Below are 25,018 nucleotides of genomic sequence, written 5' to 3'. Positions count from 1 at the left end.
TGTGGTTGTAGAGAGCCGAAGGGAATCTAGACTTCTCCCTTGGGAGAATGGAAGAGTGTTGGACATACTCCATAGGGTACTCTCCAATAGTTAGGTATAATGGACTAGATATACACAGTCACAGGCATAAGTCTTTAAACATTGTGTTGAGTAGCATAACACCATTTATATAAAATAAAATTACACGCCCACAAAACTGAAATATATATATATTGATAAGAACACATACAAATAAAAGATCATGTAAGATACCTTAAGATGGTTGCCTCATTTGGATAGGGGTGGGGAGAATAAGAAGGCGACTGGAGATAGACCAAAATGAAAACAGCAAACAATACTGGGGCTGTGCCCAGATCAATGACACAGTATATTATGTCATTGTCATATGTTTTTCCAATACATGAATGAGAAAGATGATTAATGGTCTGGTGTTTGTGTCACACTAACCCTCTGCACCTGAAGTTCATGTGGAAATTAACAAGATATCAGTCATAATCACCAAAACATGCTATTTATAGGTGCTTGACTTCTTTTCTACTGTTCTTCAAAGTCAACGGAAAATACTGATTTTTACCATTAATATTTGTTTTACATGGTAAAGATTCAATTAACAGCATGCTATTGAAAAAGAACATGCTTTAAAAAACAAACTTTATATCCCTTAGCCCAGAGGAAACGTTTTTGCTGGTTCACAGATAACACAGGAGAAAATAACTACAGTTATTTATGAAATCTTTTAACATAAACTCATCAGAAGGTGATCTGTTTTGAATAAAGAGGATGGTCAAACACTTAGCCAATTTAAAGGGCACACCCTTACATACAGGTGCCTGTTATGTGTATATAAAAAGAGAATTTTCAATCAGATTTGAATGGTAGATATGTTAAGAATAATAAACATAATAAATAATAAATGTAAAAGTATGGTATTTCACACTGACAGTTTTTAGATTATTTTTCTATGCACCACCCTCACTCTCCAAACTAGGGCAAAGGAAGTTAGTGTGTTTTTTATATTATCCTTCCCAGTACAATCAGATCAGATACAGATTAATTTTGGACAACAAATTTGATTTTTGAAATAGCCTAATATTTTCTCCAAAGAAGACACTAAAAACATATTTAGGTTACTGCATTTCGATTCTAACCAGAATGCTGAAATGTTTTATCATATTTCAATGCAATTTTAGAAACAAAACTAAATTATATTTAATACATTGGGTTGTATATCGATTAATGGGTAGTTAGTTATTAACTGCTCTCTTAATAGACTGTATTAAGTTCAGCTCATCTGTAAAACATGTTGAGATAGCAAAAATCTGGCAGAATTCAACCTGAATTGCTTTCGCCTTGCAGAAAGTTCTTACAGACTTCAAAATACCATTTTTTAGACTGCAAAAAGCTCCTGCTGTTTAATGGTACTGAACACTGGCAGGGAGAAACCATAAATGACTTCTTACATGCTTAAAAAATAGTACTTTTCAAATATGTGAAAAATGATCTGCATTCTTACTTTGTATTCTAGGTGAACACCTTATGAACAGAGTCTTGGCTATTTTGGGGGGACAACAGGAACCAATTTCTAGAAAGTGCTGATAATTGAATGAAGTAGACTAATATCTAGTCTCCATGAATGAGTGGATTTTAAATACAAAATCTGAGACCTGGAGGTAAAAAATTTCAGACAGATATTTTTTAAAGGACTTGATAAATCAGCACAGTCTAAGAATCAGCTACCTGAGGCCTGAAGGTGTTCTGGAATACACTAGAAGACTACTCATTGGGGATAAGAAAGGATTTGAGAATCAGCTAGGGAGCTGGACTGCTTGACTTTTAAGAATTTATCTAACCTCAATTTCTCATGATTCAAAGGAAGCTCATAAAAGAAGCTGTAACTTGTTCTTGGAAACAGGAACCAATACACAAATATACCTGTAATAGTTTTCATTCAGGGATCACAAATAAAGGTGAAAAAAATTTCACCTTCATTGAGGTATAACTGACAAAAGTGTAAGATATTTAAAGTATACAATGTGATGATTTGATATACATATACATCGTGAAAACCCTTTTAATCAATTCAGCAGCCTTTGTAAATCCCTCCAACTTCAACGTGGAGATTCAAAAATCATACACTTTAGCCAAATCAAAAGAGGAAGCAAGGTCACCTAGTTCTTAGCCTCTTTTAATTCAAGAAACGAGACCTTTAAAAAGGACATTTATATATTGACTTTTAACTCTCAAAAACACCAGAGTAGGAAATAATGCAATTAAGTCCAGCTCTCAAAAGATAATTTGGATCATGCTTTCTTTAAATAGTAAGAAAACATTTTCTATTTTTAAAAAATAATAAAATAAATATGGGATTGCTACATTCAAAGCCCTAAATCAGAAGTGGAAGATGGCAGAGGGATTAATGGCGGCAGGAAAGCATCCCCCAGCTAACCACGGGCTCCTCTCACGGATGAAGGCAGATCAGAGTAGACCTAAGTACATCTAGCTCAAAGACACACACTCTCACGTTCTTGGACTTACCCTGATGCCAAGAGCAAAGCAAGGATAGGACTGACCCTCTGGATTTTGCACAAAGGAGAGGAGAGAGGCACCTAAGCTGCTCTACAAAAAGCATTGCTACAGAGCTGCTAGGGAAATTCTACTAAGAAAAACATTTGGATTCCAGAGTCCTGTATCATCCTCTGCTGTGACAGAGATAAGTCTTAGTAACATAAAAGGTTTTGTGTCCTTCTTAAAGGCCAATTTTCATGAATGTAGTAGTATCATCCATTATCATGGCTACCCACCCACACACCTGTGCTACACACATGCTGAGTAACACCTAAGGATTTGTGAGGCTTGTACTTTGAGGGCCATGTAATTTAATTATTATTTACCGGGAAGTGGCCTTCAAAGAAAGAGCCAAAAATATTGGTTTTCTGTTGGCTTTTTATGTAGCTTTACTATAAGACAATGGGGACGATGCTATAAGATACTCTACATCGACATCAGTATCTGATCAACACCACCAGATATTAAGCAAGCCTTATATACTGAACCTTGCAGGAAGAAAGAAAAACATCCTGCATATAAAACAGGAAAAAATTATTTTCAAATAAGTCATGCAATATTTGAATTATAAAAAGTACTTCCAAACAGCATATCTTGAGGAGAACTATACAGTCAAAACAAAGAAGACGCAATATGGGCGTCTTGCTGATGGTGCCGGGTGTAGAAACAGTTTGACGCCTTTAATCCTCAGACCTGGAAACCCTGCCTCAAACTGCTCTTATGAAAAAAGAATAATTAAAAGTGTATTGCAGTTTGCTCATTTTTTATAGTTCACCAAATCAAAAGCGCACAAAGAACCCAGGTATTCAAAGCTGGATGAAAAATGGTAGATGTATTATTTACTTCTGAAAGCACTGCTGTCACTAAATGTTTGCATTCCATCACGAGTACATTAATGATTTCATGGGAACAAGGTTAACTAAACCTCCCCCAAAGAAAAGGGCACAGATGAATTTTTAACCTCGGTAAAATAACAATACTTCATTTTCACAGCCCATAAAACTGCTCCTGACTATTAAAGCTGTATCAGGTAGAGATACTGGTGGGGGAAAAAATGCAAAATAACTACCCTGTATCAACAGCCCATCACTTGTATACATCCAGTGAGCATTCCATATCAAACACTGACTCGCCAGCAAAAATAAATGGGTGCCCAAAAGAATTACTGCCCCCCCCCACCCATCCAAAAATATTAAACCACTCATCTTTGAATTACTCATCCTTCAAAATTCGGCTCAACCATCCCCTCCTCTGTGTAGCTTTCCCTGATTCCACCCTAGTTTGTGGGCTCCATAAGGAGACTGCATCTTATTCTTCTTTATTTTCCCTTAACCTAGGACAGTGTAGAGGGACGGAGCAGGGGGAGGATGGTCAAGTGCCAGTAGTCACGTAAAGAAACCCTTTACCATTGTCTGAATAGCTTTAAAGAGCAAAGCATCTCCTTAGGGTCAAGTACCAGGTCGGTCAGCATTCAATGAATAAATATTAACAGCAATAAGGAAGAGCCTCAGATGCAATTAAGTCTCTAAGAAATTCTACCGATTTATAAGAGACATAGTCTTGTCCTTATGCTGTGAGATCCTTCTTGTCACATAGTTTAATCTGATTTATTACATGTATGAAGTGTTGGGCAAAAAAATAAAGGAAGAAGAAATGAAATGTGCATTCTATAATGTATTAGAGATTTTCGGCCTCTTGTTTGAAAAATATTCCTGTAAGAAAGATAGATAATTTAATTTTAAAATTATTTTTATTGAATTAAAGACTTGAAATTTTTGCAGGAATGGTCACATGAAAAAGCCTGTATAGATTTTGTCTTTAAACACAATCAAAATACTAAAGCACATGGTTATCGTCATGGAAGATGAGTTACAACTGACCACTTAGAACACTTTTATAAACAAATCATAATAAACCATAGTTTGGGTTCTAATATTAGAGATTCTGCTCTTACAGTAATTTTAAAAGATTAGGGGAAATGATCCTACATGATGATTCTAGTCTATGAATCATGAAACAATTGGTTCTAGAAAACAACATAATTCTTATTGGCAGCAGATGATGACCAAGAATCTTAATGAGCTCTTTTATCTGATGTCAAACCCTTACTTCATATAGATTTTACAGTACTTAAAGGAAATTTAATAAATTACTGTTTGGGACTAGATTTATGCCAAATATAGGAGTAGTGAAAGCGAAGCGAGATGAAAAAGTCAAGTGATATAAAATTTATGTCTCTATTTATTTATAGCTAAGTTTCACCTTTGTAGAGCTTTTGAAACATAACTTCAATGGGATGGGATTACTTTATTGCTGAAAAACATCTCAACTCTCAAAGGCTTTGACAGTGGGTGACTGTGAATTCTGATGCCAGTTCTGTCACTTACTGCGTGATTCTTTTTTTTTTGAGAGTAGGAAAAAAGACTATTTAATGAATTAAAAGTCAGAACATGGCATAAAATAAACTGCCAGGATAGAGTACATGAAATAATATTCCATTAATTATGAAAACTATACAGAGAATAGCCATCATATCAGAAGCAGGTTGTAAGAAATCTAACCTGTCGGCAGGTCAGCCATGCTTCCCTTGTCTATCATTTCCTCTGTGGAGGTTACATGGGGAGGAACACGGACCATCTTTGTTGGGACAAAATTCTGCTTGATGTACTAAAACAGCAATTACTGTCTATTCAGAGCAAAAAAACAATTTAAGCAGGTGATGAGAAGAATGTAGAATTCATTAACCTTCCTGCCCACAGCTCCTATAGGAGAAAAAAATCCTATTGCTTAAAAGATACAATTTAAAACATAGCAATTGGTGGTACTTTCAGGTGTGTATTTACAAAGCTGCCCCAGACATACCACCCTGCCATGACAAAGTTTCTATTTTTTCTCCAACTTGCTGTGTGATTTTATCAATTTCTCCAAGCCTGCAGAGTCAGTGTTTGATATGGAATGCTCACGGGCTGTATACAAGTGATGGGCTGTTGATACAGGGTAGTTACTGCCTCATTTCTCTTGCCTACCTTTCAGGCCCTCACACTCTCTGACCCTCAAACCTTTGGCCAACTCTTACACTTTAGGTCTGGGCTTAGACATTTAGTTCCATAAACTTTAGCTTCCTATTCAATGCCACCCCTCCTATGGGAGATAAAAGCTTCCTCAATTTTCCCCACCACGGCACTTCTCAGACTGTATGTAATTGACATGCCTGTAGGATTGTCTTTCTCCTCCACTGTTCTGTAAGCTTCCTGAGGGAAGAGTTTCTCTCTGGCAGCTTCAACATTGTCTGGGACTTAGCAGGTACTCAGTAAACATTTCTGGAAAAAAGTGCTTGAAATGGTTCATAAAAGGCTTCAATCAATAGAAATCTATGCATCAATCCACTGAGGTTAGAAAGTACGTTATGCTTGGCTACTACATGAGAAGTCCATTTATGTAACTTTTCTGGTCATTCACAAAATCATGGTTGCAGACATTAACCATTATGCTACCAAATGTTCTGCTACATCAGCACCAAAGGGATAAATTTCTCCCTGATAGGAAAACATTTATATCTCTAGACAGACAGATAAACTTCCTTTATCAGATAATGGAAATTATACACCCCAGCACCTGGCCTTTCCCACTTAACTGTCAGAAAAGTAAGATCTAAAATCAGTAGCTTATGCAATTAACTCATCTCAGATGCCTTATAACAGCTAATCCTCTGTGCTTTTCAATTTTTTTGTCAAAATTAACTTCTGCTGTAATTCTTCATTAATCATTAGTCTGTCTTGAGTTCTTTTCCCATTTAGGTTATTACAGAATATTGAGCAGAGTTCTCTGTGCTATACAGTAGATGCTTGTTGGTTATCTGTTTTAAATATAGCAGTGTGTACATGTCAACCTCAAACTCCCAGTCTATCCCTCCCCTACCCCAACCTTCCCCACCCAGTAACCATAAAGACCAAGAAGTAGTCTGAAGAATGAACTAAGTTCTAGTTTAATTTGGCCACATTCTGCATGGGGGTGGACACCTGCAAAGGGTTTCCTTTAATCCATCAGTCAAGAAATAGTCTCTTGGGCTTCCCTGGTGGTGCAGTGGTTAAGAATCCACTTGCCAATGCAGGGGACATGGGTTCGAGCCCTGGTCCGGGAAGATCTCACGTGCTGCGGAGCAACTAAGACTGTGAGCCACAACTGCTGAGCGCGCGTGCCTAGAGCCCGTGCTCCACAAGAGAAGCCACTGCAATAAGAAGCCCACACACCGCAACGAAGAGTAGCCCCTGCTCGCCACAACTAGAGAAAGCCAGCGCGCAGCAATGAAGACCCAACGCAACCAAAAATAAATAAATAAATAATTTTTTTTAAAGTAATAGTCTCTTAATTCAATACATCCCAGATTAAAAAAACAATGCCATGTGATCCCATTGACAATTAGATCCCTTTGATTCTGCTAGAAATTCTTAGATGCCTATTTTTTTTTCTTTTCTGTGTGAGAGGCTATCACCACAGCTCCTCATTTCTGGGCAATCACAGTCTTCTCATTTCTTAGAACTTAAGAGAATTTAAATCTAGCTCCTATAGCCCTCATGATTTCCTCAGCCTGGTGTTTAATTTCCCTGGATCCCATTCACCCATAATAATTATTGTCAACAGGCAAGAAGGGGAGAGGGTAATGAAGTCTCTTACTGCAGGTAGAGGGCAAACATCCACAGTCCTTCACCACTTACACTAGATCTCATCCACCTACGGAAATCAAGAATCAGTACAAATATACCAATGGTTTAATTGTGATTTTACTTATAATGCTTCTGCTATTACGTTTAATTGTGGAAGTCATTCTCAACCCATTTTGAAAGTAGGTCAGACACACATACTAAAAAATAGAATTAGAACCTACTAACATTTAGGCAATACTTATTTTAAATCTTTTCAAGAGTTTCAGGACCTGGTCTAGCAGCTTAAAGATGGGTCATCAAAAGCAAATGATAATGATATTATCCAAAGCATTCAATATAGGTTTAACTCTTCAAACAGAAATGCCCAAGGGAGACCTGATAGGTACTCACCTGATCAGAGAAAGTAAGGCAAAAAGAACTACCTTGTACTATGGAATCAAAATGCTTAAAAATATACAGGAAAGGATGACTTAAGGAGAGAAACCCCACAGCAATTCATTCCTGCCAGCACGGGAAATCTTAGAACACTACTGGGCCTCTAGGACATAGGAAAAGCAATATTTATCTTCATCGTATTGCACATGGCACAGTGGCAATCAATACTCACAGCAACTTTGGGGATCTGTGCCTCTTAAGGTTCCTTATTATCACAGAAACTTTTTCAAAATTGCATAAATAGTTCTACTCTCCCTGAAGTACATAAATGCAAAAGAGACCATAATCTCTCAGAACAACACTTTGAAATTATAGCAGCAGAATTAGCTACCAGAAACAAACAGACTTACCCATTAACAAGCAGCAGCTTAATGCTGACTGTCCCACTGCAATAAACAATAAATGGATGAGGCTGGTGTATTTGTTTGCTAGGGCTGCCATAACAAAGAACAACAGAAATTTATTTCCTCATAGTTCTGCAGGCTAGAAGTCTAAGAGCAAGGTCTGGGCAACACTGGTTTCATTTTGAGGCCTCTCTCCTCGACTTGCAGATGGCTTCCTTCTCACTATGTCCTCACATGGTCTTTCCTCTGTGCACACACAAGTCTGTATCCAAATTTCCTCTTCTTAAAGGATACCAGTCATATGGGATTAGGGCCCACCATAAAGATTTCATTGTAACTTAATTACCTCTTTAAAATCCTTATCTCCAAATACAGTTACATTCTGAGTTACTAGGAAGTTAAGTCTTCAACATATAAGTTTGGTGGGGCGACAAAATTTGGCCCATAACAGATGGTCTGGTCTGCTCAACAAACAGGATTATTTTTACTAAGAGGGAAGTTTATACCAATACACGCCTTTTTCCAGAAACATGAAAAATATCAAATAAACAATCTAACTTTACACCTAAAGGAACTAGACAAAGAAGGCCAAATGAAGTCTAAAGTCAACAGAAGGAAGGAAATAATAAAGATCAAAGTGGATTAAATAAAATAAGAGACTAAAAAGAGAACAGAAAATATCATTGAAACTAAGAGCTGGATCTTTGAAAAGGTAAACAAAATTGACAAACCTTTAACTAGACTCACTAAGAAAAAAGAGAGAAGGCTCTGCTAAATAAAATCAGAAATCAGAAAGGAGAAATAACAATGGATGCCAGAGAAATACAAAGGATTATAAGAGAATATTACAAATACCTACATACACCAACACATTGGACAACCTGGAAGAAATGGACAAATTCTTAAAATCATATAATCTTCCAAGACTGAATCATGAAGAAATAGAAAATCTGAATAGACCAATCACTAGTTAAGAGATTAAGAGAGTAACCAAAAACAAAAGTTCAGGACCAGGTGGCTTCACAGGTAAATTCTCCCAAACATTTGAAGAAGATTTAATACCTGGCCTTCCCAAACTCTTCTCAAAAACTGAAGAGGAAAGAATGTTTACTAACTCATTTTATGAGGTCAACATTACCCTAATAACAAAACCAGACAAGAACAACACACAAAAAATTTACAGGCCAATAAGTATATGACAAGATTCAACACAAAAAGCTCTCAATAAAGTGGGCATAGAGGGAGTGTACCTCAGCATAATAAAGCCCATACATGACAAACCTACAGCTAACATCATACTCAATGATGAAAAACTGAAAGCTATCCCTCTAAAATTAGGAACAAGACAAGGATGCCCACTCTCACCACTCTTATTCAACATAGTATTGGAAGTCCTAGCAAGAGCAATTAGGCAAGAAAAAGAAATGAGGCATTCAAACTGGAAAGGAAGAAGTAAAACTGTCACTATTTGCAGATGACATGATTGTATACATAGAAAACCCTAAAGACACCACAAAAAAAACTATTAGAAATAATAAATGAATACAGTAAAGTTGCAGGATACAAAATCAATACACAAAAATCTCTTGCATTTCTAACGCTAACAATGAACTAGAAGAAAGAGAAATTTTAAAAACAAGTCCATTTACAATCACAACAAAAAGAATAAAACACATAGTAATAAATTTAACCAAGGAAGTGAAAGACCTGCACTCTGGAAACTATTAAGACACTGTTGAAAGAAATTGAAGAAAACACAAATAAATGGAAAGACATTTCATGCTCATGGACTGAAAGAATGAACAGTGTTAAAATGTTCATCTTACCCAAAACAATCTATTTCAAACGATATTACAAAGCTATAGTAATCAAAACAGTATGGCATTGGCAGAAAACAGATACATAGGTCAATGGAACAGAATTGATGGCCCACACATACATGGTCAATTTACAACAAAGGAGCAAAGAGCATACAATGGAAAAAGGACCATCTCTTCAATAAATGGTGTTGGGAAAACTAGACAGCCACATGCAAAAAAATGAAACTAGACCACTATCTCACACCACATACAAAAATCAACTCAAAATGGACTAAAGACCTGAATGTTATTTCTGAAACCATGAAACTCCTAGAAGAAAACATAAGCAATACACTCTTTGACATCAGTCTTAGTTATATCTTTCTGGATATGTCTCCTCAGGCAAGGGAAACAAAAGGAAAAATAAACAAATGGGACTACATTGAACTAAAAAGCTTCTGCACAGCAAAAGAAACTATTAACCAAACAAAAAGACAGCTATCAAATGGGAAAAGATATTTGCAAATCACATATTTGATAAGGGGTTAATAGCCCTTATACATAAACAAGTCATACAACTCAACAACAAAAAAACTAACAACCCAATTTAAAAATAGGCAGAGGAGCTAAATAGATATTTTTCCAAAGAAGACACACAGATGGCCAACAAGCACATGAAAAGATGTTCAACATCACTAATTAACACAAATAAAAAAGAGATATCACTTCATGCCTGTTAGAATGGCTATTATCAAAAAGGCAAGGAATAACAAGTGCTGGCAAGGATGTGGAGAAAAGGGAACCCTCATATACTGTTGGTGGGAGTGTAAATTGGTGCAAACACTGTGGAAAACAGTACGGACAGTCCTAAAAAAATTAAGAATAGAGTTACCATATGATCCAGCTATTCTACTTCTGGGTATTTATCCAAAGAATAAGAAAACATTAATTTGAAAAGATATATGCACCCCTATGTTCACTACAGCATTATTTACAGTAACCAAGATATTGGAACAACCTAAGTGCCCATCAACAGATGAATGCATAAAGAACATGTGGTATATATACATAGAAAGAAATACTACTTAGTCATAAAAAAAAGATGAAATCTTGGGACTTCCCTGGTGGTCCAGTGGTTAAGAATCCTCCTTCCAATGCAGGGGACATGGGTTCAATCCCTGGTCGGGAAACTAAGATCCCACGTGCCGCGGAGCAACTAAGCCCACGTGCTCTGGAGCCCGCGCACCACAACTAGAGAGCTCGAGTGCCACAACTAGAGAGAAGCCTGAGCGCCACAACGAAGATCCCGCGCACTGCAACAAAGATCCCATGTGCCGCAACTAAGACACGATGCAGCCAAATAAATAAATAAATAAATATTTTTTAAAATAAAGATGAAATCTTGCCATTTGTGACAACATGGATGGACCTTGAGGGTATTATGCTAAGTGAAATAAGTCAGATGGAAAAAGACAAATACCATATGATTTCATTCATATGTAGAATACTGAAAACAAACTTAACTAAGTAAATAAACCAAACAAAACAAAAACAAACACATAGATACAGAGAACAGAGTAGGGGTTACCAGAGAGGAAGGAGCAGGAATGAGGGGGGAGGTGTGAAACGGGTAAGGGGGATCAATTGTACTGATGAATGATAACTAAATTTTGGGTGGTAAGCACACTGTAGTGTATACATGAGTAGAAATATAATGTTGTACACATGTAACTTACATAATGTTATAAACCAATGTTACCTAATAAATTTTTTTTTAAAACAACAGAATTATTTTAAATCCTATATGGACCTTCTGCATTTTCTTTATACTGTTAAAAATTGACTGAAATAGTTATATTCCTTTTTCTCACCTAATGTGAACAGATGAGCAATCATTAGAATTATGCCCAGCTCCCTTGTAAATGTATAGTCCAGTGCCGTGATCAAAGCAGCCACAGAAGAAGACTCCAGACAGACTGCCAGGCTGCACACCAGCATGTGACTGAATGTCACCAGGTCTCAGGTTGCTGGAAATTATCACATCTTCCTTCCAGGGTTGGTGACAGGATTTAAATTGGAGAATATGGGTAAAGGGCTTAGCACAGGATCTATTACCGTCATTACTATTGCAGTAGATAGCCTTCCTTCTACAGGCCCCTGAAATTAGGAAATAAAGCATCTACCCTATGAGTTAGCAGCATCTTAAAGACATAGAATTCTGAAATGGAAAGCAAGGTTACTCGTCATTTCTAACTCCTCTGGACTCAAACCCAGAAAACGTGCCTCAGCTGGCAGCCTCAGCAGCGAGTTTGAGACCAAAACCCTGAATTCCGAAAAGCCAGTGCCTTCCCTCGCCCAGATGTGTGAGAGGAGTTCCAGCAGTGAGACTGATAGGCAGATAACAGGAGAGAAGCAAGGGGTCAGCACTGACACGTATGGCCGGCCAGCCTTAGGTCAGGAGTCAAGCCAACTCACAAGCCCGCCCCGGACTGCACTGCAGGTGGATCTGCCTCACTCTTCTCCAGCCACGGCTCCTGCTCCTATTCATTCACAAAAGGAAAATGGGGCAGGAGGCCTGTCTCTCCTCCACACGCTTCTCCTTATAAACCAGATTTTAAGTTCAAATCTCCAAATTTGCAGAGCTGGAAAAACAGTCAACAGAACAAGACTGAAATTCCCCCTCTGAATCCAGTGAGTCCAAGCAGGAAGCTTGCCTTCCGTCTGCTGATGGGTGGTTCAGGTTTCTTTGAGAGAAGGGGTTCACTAGTCTTCACTCATACCCGGGGTTCGATGCTTTCCTGCTCTCAAACCTTTGCTCTGCCACTTCCCCACGTAAAATGCACCTTTCTCCCTACCACATCTTCCCAAATCGAAGCATCTGTAGCAGACTCCAACATGCCCTGCCCACATGCCCTCAGCATAACACGCTGAAGGCAGGTGACTGGAAATACCTAAGATTTCTGGCTTTTTTCTACCTGAGAGGAGGAGGCACGAGGGACATACTGAAAAGTTATTGCCCCCAGAAACAGCTCTCAACCAACAACAGACTGGCACTTGGTGAACAAAGCTTCCTCACCCCTCAGTTCAATAAAATTCTGGCATGTTCTAGAGGATGAATCCATGGACTCCCAGGGTTTCGTCACTGGGAATGAGCCCCAGTTGGGCACGTGGGAAATCACCCTTTTTTAGCTTCCTTCCCTTCCACTTGTCACTCCTCAGCTCCCTAAATGTATTTCCTGGAATTCTTCCTTCAGGATCTGCTACCAGGGGAACCAAAACCAAGACAGCATCCTTTAAGAAAAACATTAAATCTCATCTTCCCCATAAAACCTTCCAACACCAAGGCTTCCCAAGTCACTTCCTATCATGTTTACTATAATTTGTATATATTTTAATCTCTTTTCTCTGCTATGGGCTCTTGGAGAGGAGGGATTCTTTTACACAGCTCTGAATTCCCTGGGTTGCTCAGCACAGTACCTTACACAAACTAGATGCTCAATAAATGTTTGTTGGCTGAATAAAGAATGAATTAACCATGCTAATCAGCACAAAAGCCAGGGTCTTTATTTAATCTAGCTGAAACTACATCAATGTGGCTGTTTTCTTCTTTCAAAAGCATTGCATGAACTACATTTCATGAGCAAACTACTGTGTGCATATATTTCTTTAAATCAGCATTTTCTAGATATTCATCTTAAATCAAATACCCCCCAAAATCAGAACAAAGATACCATAAACTCGGTGGTTAAACAACAGAAATCTATTTCTCATACTTCTGGAGACTAGAAATCCAAGAACGAGATGCTGGCTGATTCAGTTCCTGGTGAGGGCTCTCTTCCTGGCTTGCAGATGGCTGCCTTCTTGCTGTGTCCTCACATGGCAGAGAGAGAGGGAGCAAACTCTCTGGTGTCTATCTTATAATAACACTAATCCTATCAGATCAAGGCTCCACCATATGACCTCATTTAACCTTAATTACCTCCTTAGAGGCTCTATCTCCAAATACAGTCACATTGCAGGTTAAGGCTTAAACAAAGGAATTTTAGGGGGAATTCAGTCCACAGCATGAAGCATGCCTTTCCAATTAGCAGACATGTATAAGTACCACACATTATCTTAGTTAGTCCTTACAACAACCTATAGCTTAAGAAGGAAACTAAAGCTTAGGAAGCTAAGAATATAGCCATACAATGGCATATTATTCAGCTACAACATAAATGAACCTACAACATAAATGAACCTTGAAAATATTACACTACGTAAAGAAGCCAATCACAAAAGGTCACAAGTTGTATAAATCCATTTATATACCAGAATAAGAAAATTCATAGCGACAGAAAGTAGATGAGTGGTTACCAGAAGCTTGGAGGGGAGGAGGAGGGGGTGTGACTGCTATAGATACAGGGTTTCTTTCTGGGGCAACAAAAATGCTCTGGAATTAGATGGTTGTAATAACTGCACAACTCTGTGAATATAATAAAAACCATTGAAGGGAACACTTTAAAGGAGTGAATTTCATGGCGTGTGAATTGTATCTCAAACTATTACTAAAAAAGAGGTTAAGAAATTTGCCCAAGGTCACACAGCTAGTAAATGACAGCCTCCAGATTCAAACCCAGGTCTGTTTGACTCCAGAACCTATGCTCTCCACCATTATGTAACTCTGATCACAATTATTCCCAATTAACATTTGCTGAAGACACCAGCAAATTTAACTGTAGGTAATATGGCATAATTCCAATCACACATATCGGAGAGACAATCTTCAGACTCCCTGAGGGCTTCCAAGGATCAACAATACACATTAAGAATTGCTGGGGACTTCCCTGGCGGTCCAGTGGTTAAGAATCTGTGCTTCCACTGCAGAGGGCACGGGTTCGATCCCTGGAGATCCCACATGCCACAGGGTACAGCCAAAAAAAAAAAAGAATTGTTAATCTAGTAATCCTTTTTAAACCTTATGTAACTTGGAACAATGGTCATTCTAGAGAAAAAACAAAACAAAACTGAAAAGTGGAGTATCCTGAAAGGAGTATGACAAAAGATCCTCTGAAGCCACAACTAGGACTTTTTGGGCTAAAAAAAATGTAAACCCAATGGTGTGATGCCTGTGCTTCCTACCCTCCAGTGGCGTCCTACCCAAATGCCTCCCCGTGGACAACGGCCCTTCACGGTCTGGCTACACGGCTTCCTCTCTGACCTCATCTCCTCAGTCTCCCACCATCCCCTGCCCCCTGCTGCACTCCAGTCACAGCAGCCTCGGTCCTTCTTGAACATTCCACGTTCTCCTCAGCACTTGCTGTCTCACAGTCCCAGCTGAGTGGAACCTTCTCACCTTCCAGCCTCATGTGGTGTCTCATCTTGGATGATCAGGTCTCAGCTCAATGTCCCTCCTCAGACAGACCTTCTGGCTTCTGTGACATGTAAACCACACTGGCCACTCCCAGCTGAAGTCTCTCTCCATCACGTAGCCCAGCTATATGTTTTTCAACGCGCTCGTCTTTATTTAGTGGTTCACTGTCTGTCTCTTCCCCTGGAACAAAGCTCCATGAGGGGAGACAGAGAACTTGTCTATTTCACTCCCAGCAGCATCAGCACCTACAGCAATTGCAGGCATAGAGCAGATGCTCACTCAATATTTGTTGGCTAAATTAAAACACGCGCCTCTGCCACGAGATGCCTCAGCAAGCCAAGGTCTCACTTGTTCAGTCCATGAAAGCACAGACTCAGAAAGCTCTCCTCCCAGGAACTCACATCAGGGTAGTCTTCACAAGCTGGCAGTCCAGCCCTGGTGAGGTCATTAACCATTTAGATTCTGCCACTTTGATTAGTTTATGTTAACACCTTAATGCTTTCTTTCCTTCACTGAGCTCGTATACCTATCATACACCTTTTGCCCTTCCCCTCCTTAACAATTTAAAATTGTTGTAAATAGTATGGCAACGACCACCCTTTGGTGGAAATGAGATTCCTCTTTGCTCAGAAGCTCTTTCTCCATGACTGATTTTAAAAATTCTCTTGACTCTTTACGTTCCTTGTAATGGAGCAGCCATTGAAAGTTAGTGAATCACAGCCATCGAAAGTTATTTAAACTAGAGACCCACCCTGGCCAACACTTGTCACACTCTTACCCAGTTCCCTTGTCTCCGGAGGTCATGTGAGTATTGCACACACACGCTGCACTCAGAAGGCTCGGGACTCTGAACAGGGGAGATACCATGTGATTATAGGTCTCATGGTCTCCCTCTCACTGCATTTACTTGTCCCTACAGAGACCTCCATTTTTTCCTGGTCCTCTTGACCTCATCTCCATTCTTACCCAAACTGGATCCTGATAGCAAACTACCCTAGTTATTCACCAGTATTCAAAGAGCTCTGTCTCCACTGCTCTTCCTCTGAGTCACCACCAGAAAACATGAACCCTGCTCCACACTACAATCTACCTTCCTCCCCCACACAGTGCAGTGACGGAATTACTGAGCACTCCAGGTTAAAAAAATAAAATAAAACACCATCAGGTACAATGACACAAAGACCAACACATAATATATGACTTCTAATGAAGATTGCTCATAAATTCTTTAACATGACCTTGGTGAGCTTCCTCACCCATTTCTCTCCGTGTTAGCCTAAACTTTCATCATTTTCCTCAAGCCCCAATCCACCCTCCTTCTCCAACCCAATGGTAGATAATGCTGTCTCCAAGAAGAAAGAAATCTTCAGAGATGCACTGAACTCCATCCCTTCTCCTGCAAACTTATCTCTACCTGCCTATGCCCTAATACCTTCATACAAGTTAGGAATGAACTGTCTCTCCTGGTTCAAAACTAAGTTGCCCTTGTGCTCTTGCTCTCACTCCCTTCTATCTTCACCCAGATCTTGCTCCATAAATTATCTCCTCTCTTTTGTATCTTCATCTCTCACTCTTAACATCTCCATTTGTCAGCCTAACACCTGCTCTGTTATCCCTAAAAACCCCTTCCTAGACCCCAATGTCTTCTTCTGGCTACTGCTCTAGCTTTCTTTCCTTCTCACCCAAACTTACCCAATGAGCAATGCTGTCTCCAAACCATCTCCTCTCAATCACTCCCAGCCCATTGTAACCTGGTTTCTGCCCCAAACTTTATGGAAACTGCTGCCTTCAGACCATCAGTGATTACTTAATAGGTAAATACAAAGGCAATCTTTGCCCGTTATCTCACTAGATCAGTCTACTGCATGTGAGGCTATATATCACAACTTTCTGTTTTGAAACTCTCTATTCAATCATGCTCCTGATTCTCCTCCCCCTACTCTGATCACTCATTCTCTGTCCCTGCATTGGCTCCTCTTCCTCTCCTCAACCCTTAACAATCTTCCCAGCTTATGCTCTCCTTATTTTACCCACCCTTCCTGAATGAACATGGTCTCATTCACAACCATGTTTGTCATTAACATTCATATGGAAACTACTTTCAACTCTACTATCTCTAGCCCCTACCTCTTCCCTGAGCTTTAGACTGTTATATCCACTTACTGCCTAGACATGGCTTCATGTATGTCCCAAAGCCCCTCAAATCAATTATGTCTACTCTGATTTCACATTCTTTTCTCTTCACCATTTAACCTGTTTTTTCCCTGTGCTGCCCATTTCACCTGGATACCACCTTCCACCCAGCTATGCAATCAAGGTACCTGTTAACTTTAACTCTTCTTTCTGCCTTGTCACCCATATCAAAGCAATCCTAATGATTTTTATCAATCGAAGACTTCTTAAAAGCATTCCCTCTCCATGCCTTTTAGCACTTCCTGAGAACAGAACTTCTGTTTATCTGCTGACTTCATTTTTCACAGTCTAGGGGATAATAGCCCAGCACTGAGCATGACATACAAGATCTTGCCTGAGTTGAGCTGTCCCCGGGCCTACCTCTTCGGACTCACCTCCCTCAACCTTGTAATTTACCAAGAAATTCAACAAAAGACTCATGCTCCCTTTAACATGCCACACTGCTACATGGCCCGCCTCCTTAGCACACACTCTCTCCTCTGCCTAGAACACAATTCTCCATTTTCTCTCTCTCTCTCTCTCTCACCCATCCATCCCCAACACTTCCCTTCCTCACTAGCACTTGCCCTCCAAGATTTAGCTCAAGCATCACCTTTCCTAAGATGCCTTTTCACACTCCTCCAGCCTGGAGAGCTTCCTCTCTAGTGCTACCATAGCATTCCATGTTTATCTCCAGCACAACCAATTTCACACTGCTCTAAAATTATACATTTATCTATTAACCTCTCCCAAGTAGACTATAAGCTCCTTAAAGCAACGACTGCTCATAGTAGGTGCTCAATTTGATTCCTCTGCATGTTAAATATTAGTGGTAAATAATTTTCTGATGTGTCTCCAGACCTCTAAGTACCCCGGATGCCCCCATATGACCCTTTTGCAGGCACACTGCTGACTCAGCATGGTGAAAAGGAACTCAACCAATGCTCAGCAGACTCAAAGAGGAAAACCTGCAATATCTTCAACACAGGAAATTCTGAGTTCTGCTGATTCATTCTGACTTAAAGCTGCAATTACACTTGAGTAAGGAGCACCCAAGCTGACCCTGCATCTTTTTTTCTGCAGAGCTCACAAAATTTGGCACACAAGAAATTTAATAGTTGTTCTTTATAGTCTTCTGCAATTTCTCAGATATTGACTGTGGTCACCCACATTATAGTGTCTGATAGCATTACGTGGTATTTTTCTGGCAAAAATGCAGTCTTGGTCAAAATACTGATGAGAGTTTAAAATATTGACTGGAGCGTCTTAAACTAAAGAAAACCATGCAGGAAAGCTCTTTCACCAAAGAAAGGCTCACTGCTGGCTCAATTCGAGGCTGAAGAGCCCTGCTTAAGGCAACAGCTCTTGTTCGTGCTTTGTACAAAGACATCTGTGCAATTGGTTCCAACTTGGGAAATAGCATTTAAATATCAACATAAACACATGCTCAGAGAAAAATCGGGTAAATCTTCATCAGGACCAAAATTTCTAAGAAACTGTATTAGAGCAAATTACGAAGCAAAGAACCTTCTCAAAATAGGTATTTGCAAGTCATCATTTTCTTCTGTTCTTCTGTTCTTCATACAGAAGTCGTGTGAATTGCATACTGAAAGGTAAAGTGGAATTTCTAGACTGAAATCTAACTATACTTGAGTCAGTAATTTATCATGCTTGCTATATATTGTAAAGATTATAGTTAGCACTTAATTAACTAGCATTACTTTAAATATTTGTACCATTTAAAATCACAATATCTAAGTACTGTATTTGAGATTTTTAACAAATTAAATGTTAAATGCCTCTTCTTTCAGGAATAAAAAGACATTATTATTATCAAAAGAATTAACTTCAGACTTTTACATTTTTCTTTAAGTGCTATATGACATATAATCAGCTAGAAAATATCAGTTGCTTCAACAACAGACATTATTTTGACTAAAATATTATCATGACGTAGAGTTTTATTGCACTTACTTTTTAACAGGATCATAACTAAATACTTACTTGTTCAGTGTGAGGTCAAGAATGAATTTGGAGCCGAAGGCTTCAATCTGGAAGCTTGCCTGGGCCAGATGGACAGCCTATGGATTCAAAAAGACAGAAAGAACCTTAGCTTACTTTCCTATCTTTAAAGCTGATTATATTGATATCAAGAATGATATTTAATAAGAAGAAAACTTTATGGACTGATTCATTTCTTTATGGATCCTTATGTAACAATTCATTTCTTTAAGAAGAGATCAGGTGCATTGTCATGGCCTTACTTGGAAGACCTAAATATCTGTGCAGCAAGGAACTAATAAAAGTCCTTTAAAAGGGACCCATAGTGACAAAGATTAAGAGCAGATTCAACTGGACTTTCAAAGGAACCGTGATGAATTATGCAAAAGTCTGACTAATTAAAGCTTGATTTCAGCCTATTCTGTGCACAAAGCTAACCGATTCTTTCTGCACACCTAATTGAAAACTCATGTCAGCGCTCTGCTCTTCATCAGGAACTGGAACTTTCTCTAAACGATGTATCAGCAGAATGTGCCGGTAAAATGGGATAGCACAACCTATTAACTTCAGAAAGCACTTCAAACCAGGCCCTCCGTGGATAACGAGAGTTTATATCCCCCCTTGAAAGTCACACATTTACAAATACTGTCCTCATTGTGATTTAATCCAAATACAAAGATGATCTCATCTAAACATGAATCATATGTTCTAGGTATTAAAGATTGGTATAGCTCACAGAAGCGTCTTGCATAACGTAAATTAACAAGTCAATGAAGTTTGGTTAAAGTATTATCCAAGATAAAACTCTCTTTTGTCACCCAATCAGGAAAAAAAAAAAAAAGGACAAGGACGCATGCAACACCTACCCCCTACACGCACACAAACCTCCTTCCTCCAGACCTCGCTCCTCAGGTACAGTGGGTGTCGTATGTGAAGTGCTACATGCATGGCAACCAGACGCTTTCCACTCCCCCTCCCCTCAATGCCACCCCATGCTCCTCTTTGCCTTTCTCCTCCACTTCGCATTATCGACATCTTACTCCTCCTTCAAGCGCAGCCCAACGCCATTACTTTCCAGGAAGCTTCCTTCACATGCCTGCTGGGAACGAACTCAGGACTTCAGGAGCACTGCACTTGTCCCTCCCTCCACAATGATGTATGATCGCTTCCCACCCTGGACGGTTTGCTCCACAACTCATATCACAAGGGTTTTGCGAACAGTTGTACATTAACAACCCTTCCCCCAAATACATGAACTTTCAATTAATTAACCAAATATTTATTGTCAGGACTCTTTTACCATGCCAAACTTATAAAATACTATAAATAAACCATGACTTCTACTTCTTGCCAAGCATAACTGCTGATCAGATAGTCACTCTGTAATAAATAAATAACATTAAAAGGAAATTAACATATTAAATTTTAAATACAGAGCAATGAGAAGGAAGGCACCTCAATCCCTAATACCACGGGATGCCATGTCTACCCCAAACAACCATGTATCAGTAGAACAGGGTCATAATCCTTGATCTGAGCTTCCTGTATTCAGACAACTCCTTGAGAGAGAAAGAAATTTCTGTCCTGTCAGGTATGGTCTCTGTCATCTGTAGTAGAACCTCTATTTATCTACTATAAATATCACAGAGTCTTTAATCTAAATTCATTCTGTGTCTTGAAGCATTAATTTTTGCATGAAAATTTTTATTTGATGAATAATTTGTACAAGGGGAAATTTTGCATCTCTGGGTCCCAAAAGTTAAAAAAAAAAAAAAAACACCTTACTTCCTGAGAATAAGATAGGTCTTTAGGCATATTTCTCTTAAGAATATTAAATAGTAGAGAAGAGTTCATTAATGGCACCCTGACCTAAAAGAGGTGATAAATGTACTTCTTTGAGCATCTTTATAAACAAGAATATATTGTGGTAAAAAGAGTAACTACACATAAAACAAAAAACTACACATAAATTATGACTTAGCAAAACAAATGAAGCAAAACTTCCAAATGAGTATTCCAAAGAAAAGTGTTTTGAATTCAAATTTAGGCAAATCTCTGTATGTCTGTTATTGATGTAAAGAACCTCTCAGCAAAAGGCTCATTTTACAGCAAATAAGCAATGAGACAAGTACAAACCCCAAGAAAACCCTGTTGCAAAACAACGTAGCCCAGTAGTAACTGCTTACTCCATTTTAGAGAAATTGCTCAGAGTCAGACAATTTGATCGTTGTGAAATAAGTTTATACCGAGTCAATGTGACAAGCTTCAGTTTAACAGAATTCAGTGAAAGGGCTGGCAAATAATATTAATACTGGGATTTTCCTTTGCTTATTTTATTTACTCCTTCCACACACACGCGTTGAGTCCCACCCTGTGTAGAAAGATGGCTGGGACACAGCGCCACGCTCAAGGAAGCGGCAGCCTCCAGAGAAGCAGGCAGGGCTGCCATCCTCCATGTGTCTAAGGGGCCACAGGGACCAAGGCTTCAGTGACAAGGTGCGGTTTGAACAAAATTTTTTTAAATGAGTAAGAATCTTCCTGCCAAGAGAAGAAAAGACATTCAGGACCTGGGAGGAAACATCTGTAAAAAATAGAGTAAAAAATGAATATGGAAAACAAACTTTAAAAAAATTTTTAATGAATATGGCCTGTAGAAAAATGGCTTTTGGAGGAAATGTCAAACAATGAACCTGAAAAGGTGGGCAGGAGACTGTGGGGCTTTGTGTGACATGATCAATGACGTATCTGCTCACATATATACACATGTGGCCAAGACACAGAGTTTTCCTTTAAATGTCCCCCACTTACTCAGCACAGTGTCTGGCATATGTCGTCATCATCATCATCATCATCATCATCAATACCAACACTATGATTCAAACATATTGACAGATTACTTTCCACAACAACTGAAACAATTAGTGCAATGTCATCAACAGCATTCTTGCTTCTCCATAGGAAAAAAAAAATCTGATTTTGTTACCTTTATCGGGAAGACTGTTTTAACATTTGAATTCACTTTAATGCTGAGAGGCAGCACATTTTCCTATAAAATGATTTAAGATTTCCTTAAACATTCATCTTCCTTGCATAGATAGCAAATGGAATTAGTATATTCATCTAAAATATCTGTATCCATTTTAAGTAATTTCAATCCAGTGATGTATGTTATTTTTCTTACATTCCGTTTCTCTTTCCTTTGCTATACATTTTGCATTTGTACACAGAGGACAGATTCTTCTCTAGACCAAAATAAATACCTGACAAATGCTACATTTCCCTATCATTCTGTTATTTCTGCTCTGTCCTAGAAATGATTAAAGTAAGTTTTAACTTCTGGTATCTCTATGTTATTCCATATCAACTGATCCGTTTTTCTTTAACAAAATACCACGCATATAGTTTTGATAACTGTCCATTTTAAATATGTTTTCAAATCAGGTAAAATGAGTCCTCATCATTATTGTTTTACAAATTACATTTTTTGATATTATTTGTTTTTATTTCATATTTAACCCACTTCTTCCAAATGATAGAAAAATTAGAAGAATGGCTGGAATGGGTAGAAAGTTTTTATAATATACAGCCATATCACTTATGGTTTATTAAATATTTTAGAGTTGACTAACTGACCAGCACCACTGAAACCCACTGAAAACACAAAGACTACCTCAAAGAGTATTGCTCTTCTTTTACAAAGAAGGACCTGCACAGCGAGATTTAGGAATGTGTTCAATGATACAAAATCACGGGAATACTTCAGAGAAGACTTCATGAGGCACACGTAAGGTCATAATGGGCTATTTTCTCCATTGGGCTATCTGCTAAACAGACTTAAAGATTAACACATGTTTTTCCAAGACCTGTCACTGTAATAGCACTGTGGAAGAATGCAGGGTTTTAGAGTCAAAGAGCGTCATTTCACGACAAGAATAAGCACAACCCTGGGCTCAGAATTACCACCCTGAAAGACTGAGAACAGCTGTTGCCTAAGCACTTTGAGATTTTTCTTTTGACTCAGGATCTGGCACAGGGAAATTACAGGAGCTCTATAAACAGAAACAACTAAACTCAATTACATACACAAACCTCCTTCACTGAAGAACAATTTACACATCCTAACAGTGTGCTTTTGTTTTTCTGTTTTTTTACCTCATGGTATCATATTAAATAACTTTAGAAGACTTTTAGGTTCCTCACCTAAGATTGGCCTTGCATTTTATCCAGCAATGTTATGCTACTAAGCAATCATAAATGCTCGGCTTTGGGTAAGGTACATTATATAAGCTGAAAGACACAGTTATGTTTTCTTGGGACTTATAGTCTAGAATAGTTAACATTAATATCGACATGAAAACAAGAGAAAAAGATGACTACTTATGGAAATAAAAAGCAGGTATTTCCAGGATATATATGTTTTCATGCAAAAATGAATACATAAGAAGTATTCAATTAGTATTCTTTACTACTTGTAAGGAGTTGTAAATTCTACAGAGTGTGTGCATAACTGAATATGGGAAATGAACAGTTTACACTTTCTCAGAATTCAGAAAATATTACAAGACTGAATTTCATATTTCAGTAGAAAATGAGCAACTTGAATTGAGATGTCTACACTATAAATCACAACATCCACTGAGCATGTATTTTACTTTACTATGCTCTATAAGGTACATGGTTTGGGTTAACAGAGGAAAATTTAGAAGAAGTTTCCCTGCTCCTAAGATATATTCAGTTTATTTAGGGAGACACTCATTTAAGTAACAAGGGAAACATATCCAGAGTGGCATAGCAATAAGACAAGAAAATGCTTTACAGACGGAGAGCAGAAGACCTGGAAGGTATCAAGCAAGCCTGAGCAGACACCAGGAGGATGATATAAGCTCTGCTTCCTAAAGAGGAGAGCTGTGGGCTTCTAGGAAAGAAGGTGCCTGAGAGAGAAAAGTGCTATAATTAGAGTTAGAAGCCAGATAAATAAAACTGTCTTCTCTGCCAGAAGGGATCATGGAAAACGTAAAACAGGTAAACAGTTGATTACTAATGAGACTGTAGGTAAATTATTTTTGGTTTTTTTTTTTTTTTTTTGGCCGCATTGGGTCTTTGTTGCTGCACGCAGGCTTTCTCTAGTTGCAGCTAGCAGGGGCTACTCTTTGTTGTAGTGCGCAGGCTTCTCATTGAGGGGGCTACTCTTTGTTGAGGAGCATGGGCTCTAGGTGCACAGGCTTCAGTAGTTGTGGCATGCGGGCTAAGTAGTTGTGGCTCACAGGCTCTAGAGCGTAGGCTCAGCAGTTGTGGCACCCTGGCTTAGTTGCTCCGCGGCATGTGGGATCTTCCCGGACCAGGGATCTAACCCGTGTCCCCTGCACTGGCAGGTGGATTCTTAACCACTGCGCAACCAGGGAAGTCCCTTTTTTTTTTTTTTTGGCAATCACTTTGGGAAATAAGGTTCCCTAATATATTTATCACAGAAAGATATGCAAAATATTAATATGTCCATAAAGTAATTATTATGTTCATCACATTATAAAGTACATCTTAATGCAGGAAAAATTTTCTTTCTTCTTATTTTTGTCAGAAAAATCAGAGAATTTTCCCCACTTAACCAAATTTGGCCCACATAATTGGAAGGAAATCACAAAACCATGGAGTCACAGATGTTAAAATTTCAAGGTGCCATTCTGCCAT

General features: G+C 38.6%; 1 protein-coding gene across 1 annotated transcript in view; it reads right to left on the bottom strand.

Annotated features, from left to right (window-relative positions):
* ADAM23 (ADAM metallopeptidase domain 23) overlaps positions 1-25,018 on the bottom strand; it is a 161,177-nt gene that overhangs the window by 96,518 nt on the left and 39,641 nt on the right. The window contains exon 3 of the mRNA XM_059927367.1: positions 19,337-19,413. Within this exon, the coding sequence (XP_059783350.1) occupies positions 19,337-19,413 (77 nt within the window). The remainder of the gene's footprint in view (positions 1-19,336; positions 19,414-25,018) is intronic.

Source organism: Balaenoptera ricei, chromosome 7 (assembly GCF_028023285.1).
Source record: "Balaenoptera ricei isolate mBalRic1 chromosome 7, mBalRic1.hap2, whole genome shotgun sequence".
Lineage (NCBI taxonomy): Eukaryota > Metazoa > Chordata > Mammalia > Artiodactyla > Balaenopteridae > Balaenoptera > Balaenoptera ricei.
This window is presented reverse-complemented; position numbering and strand designations above follow the sequence as displayed.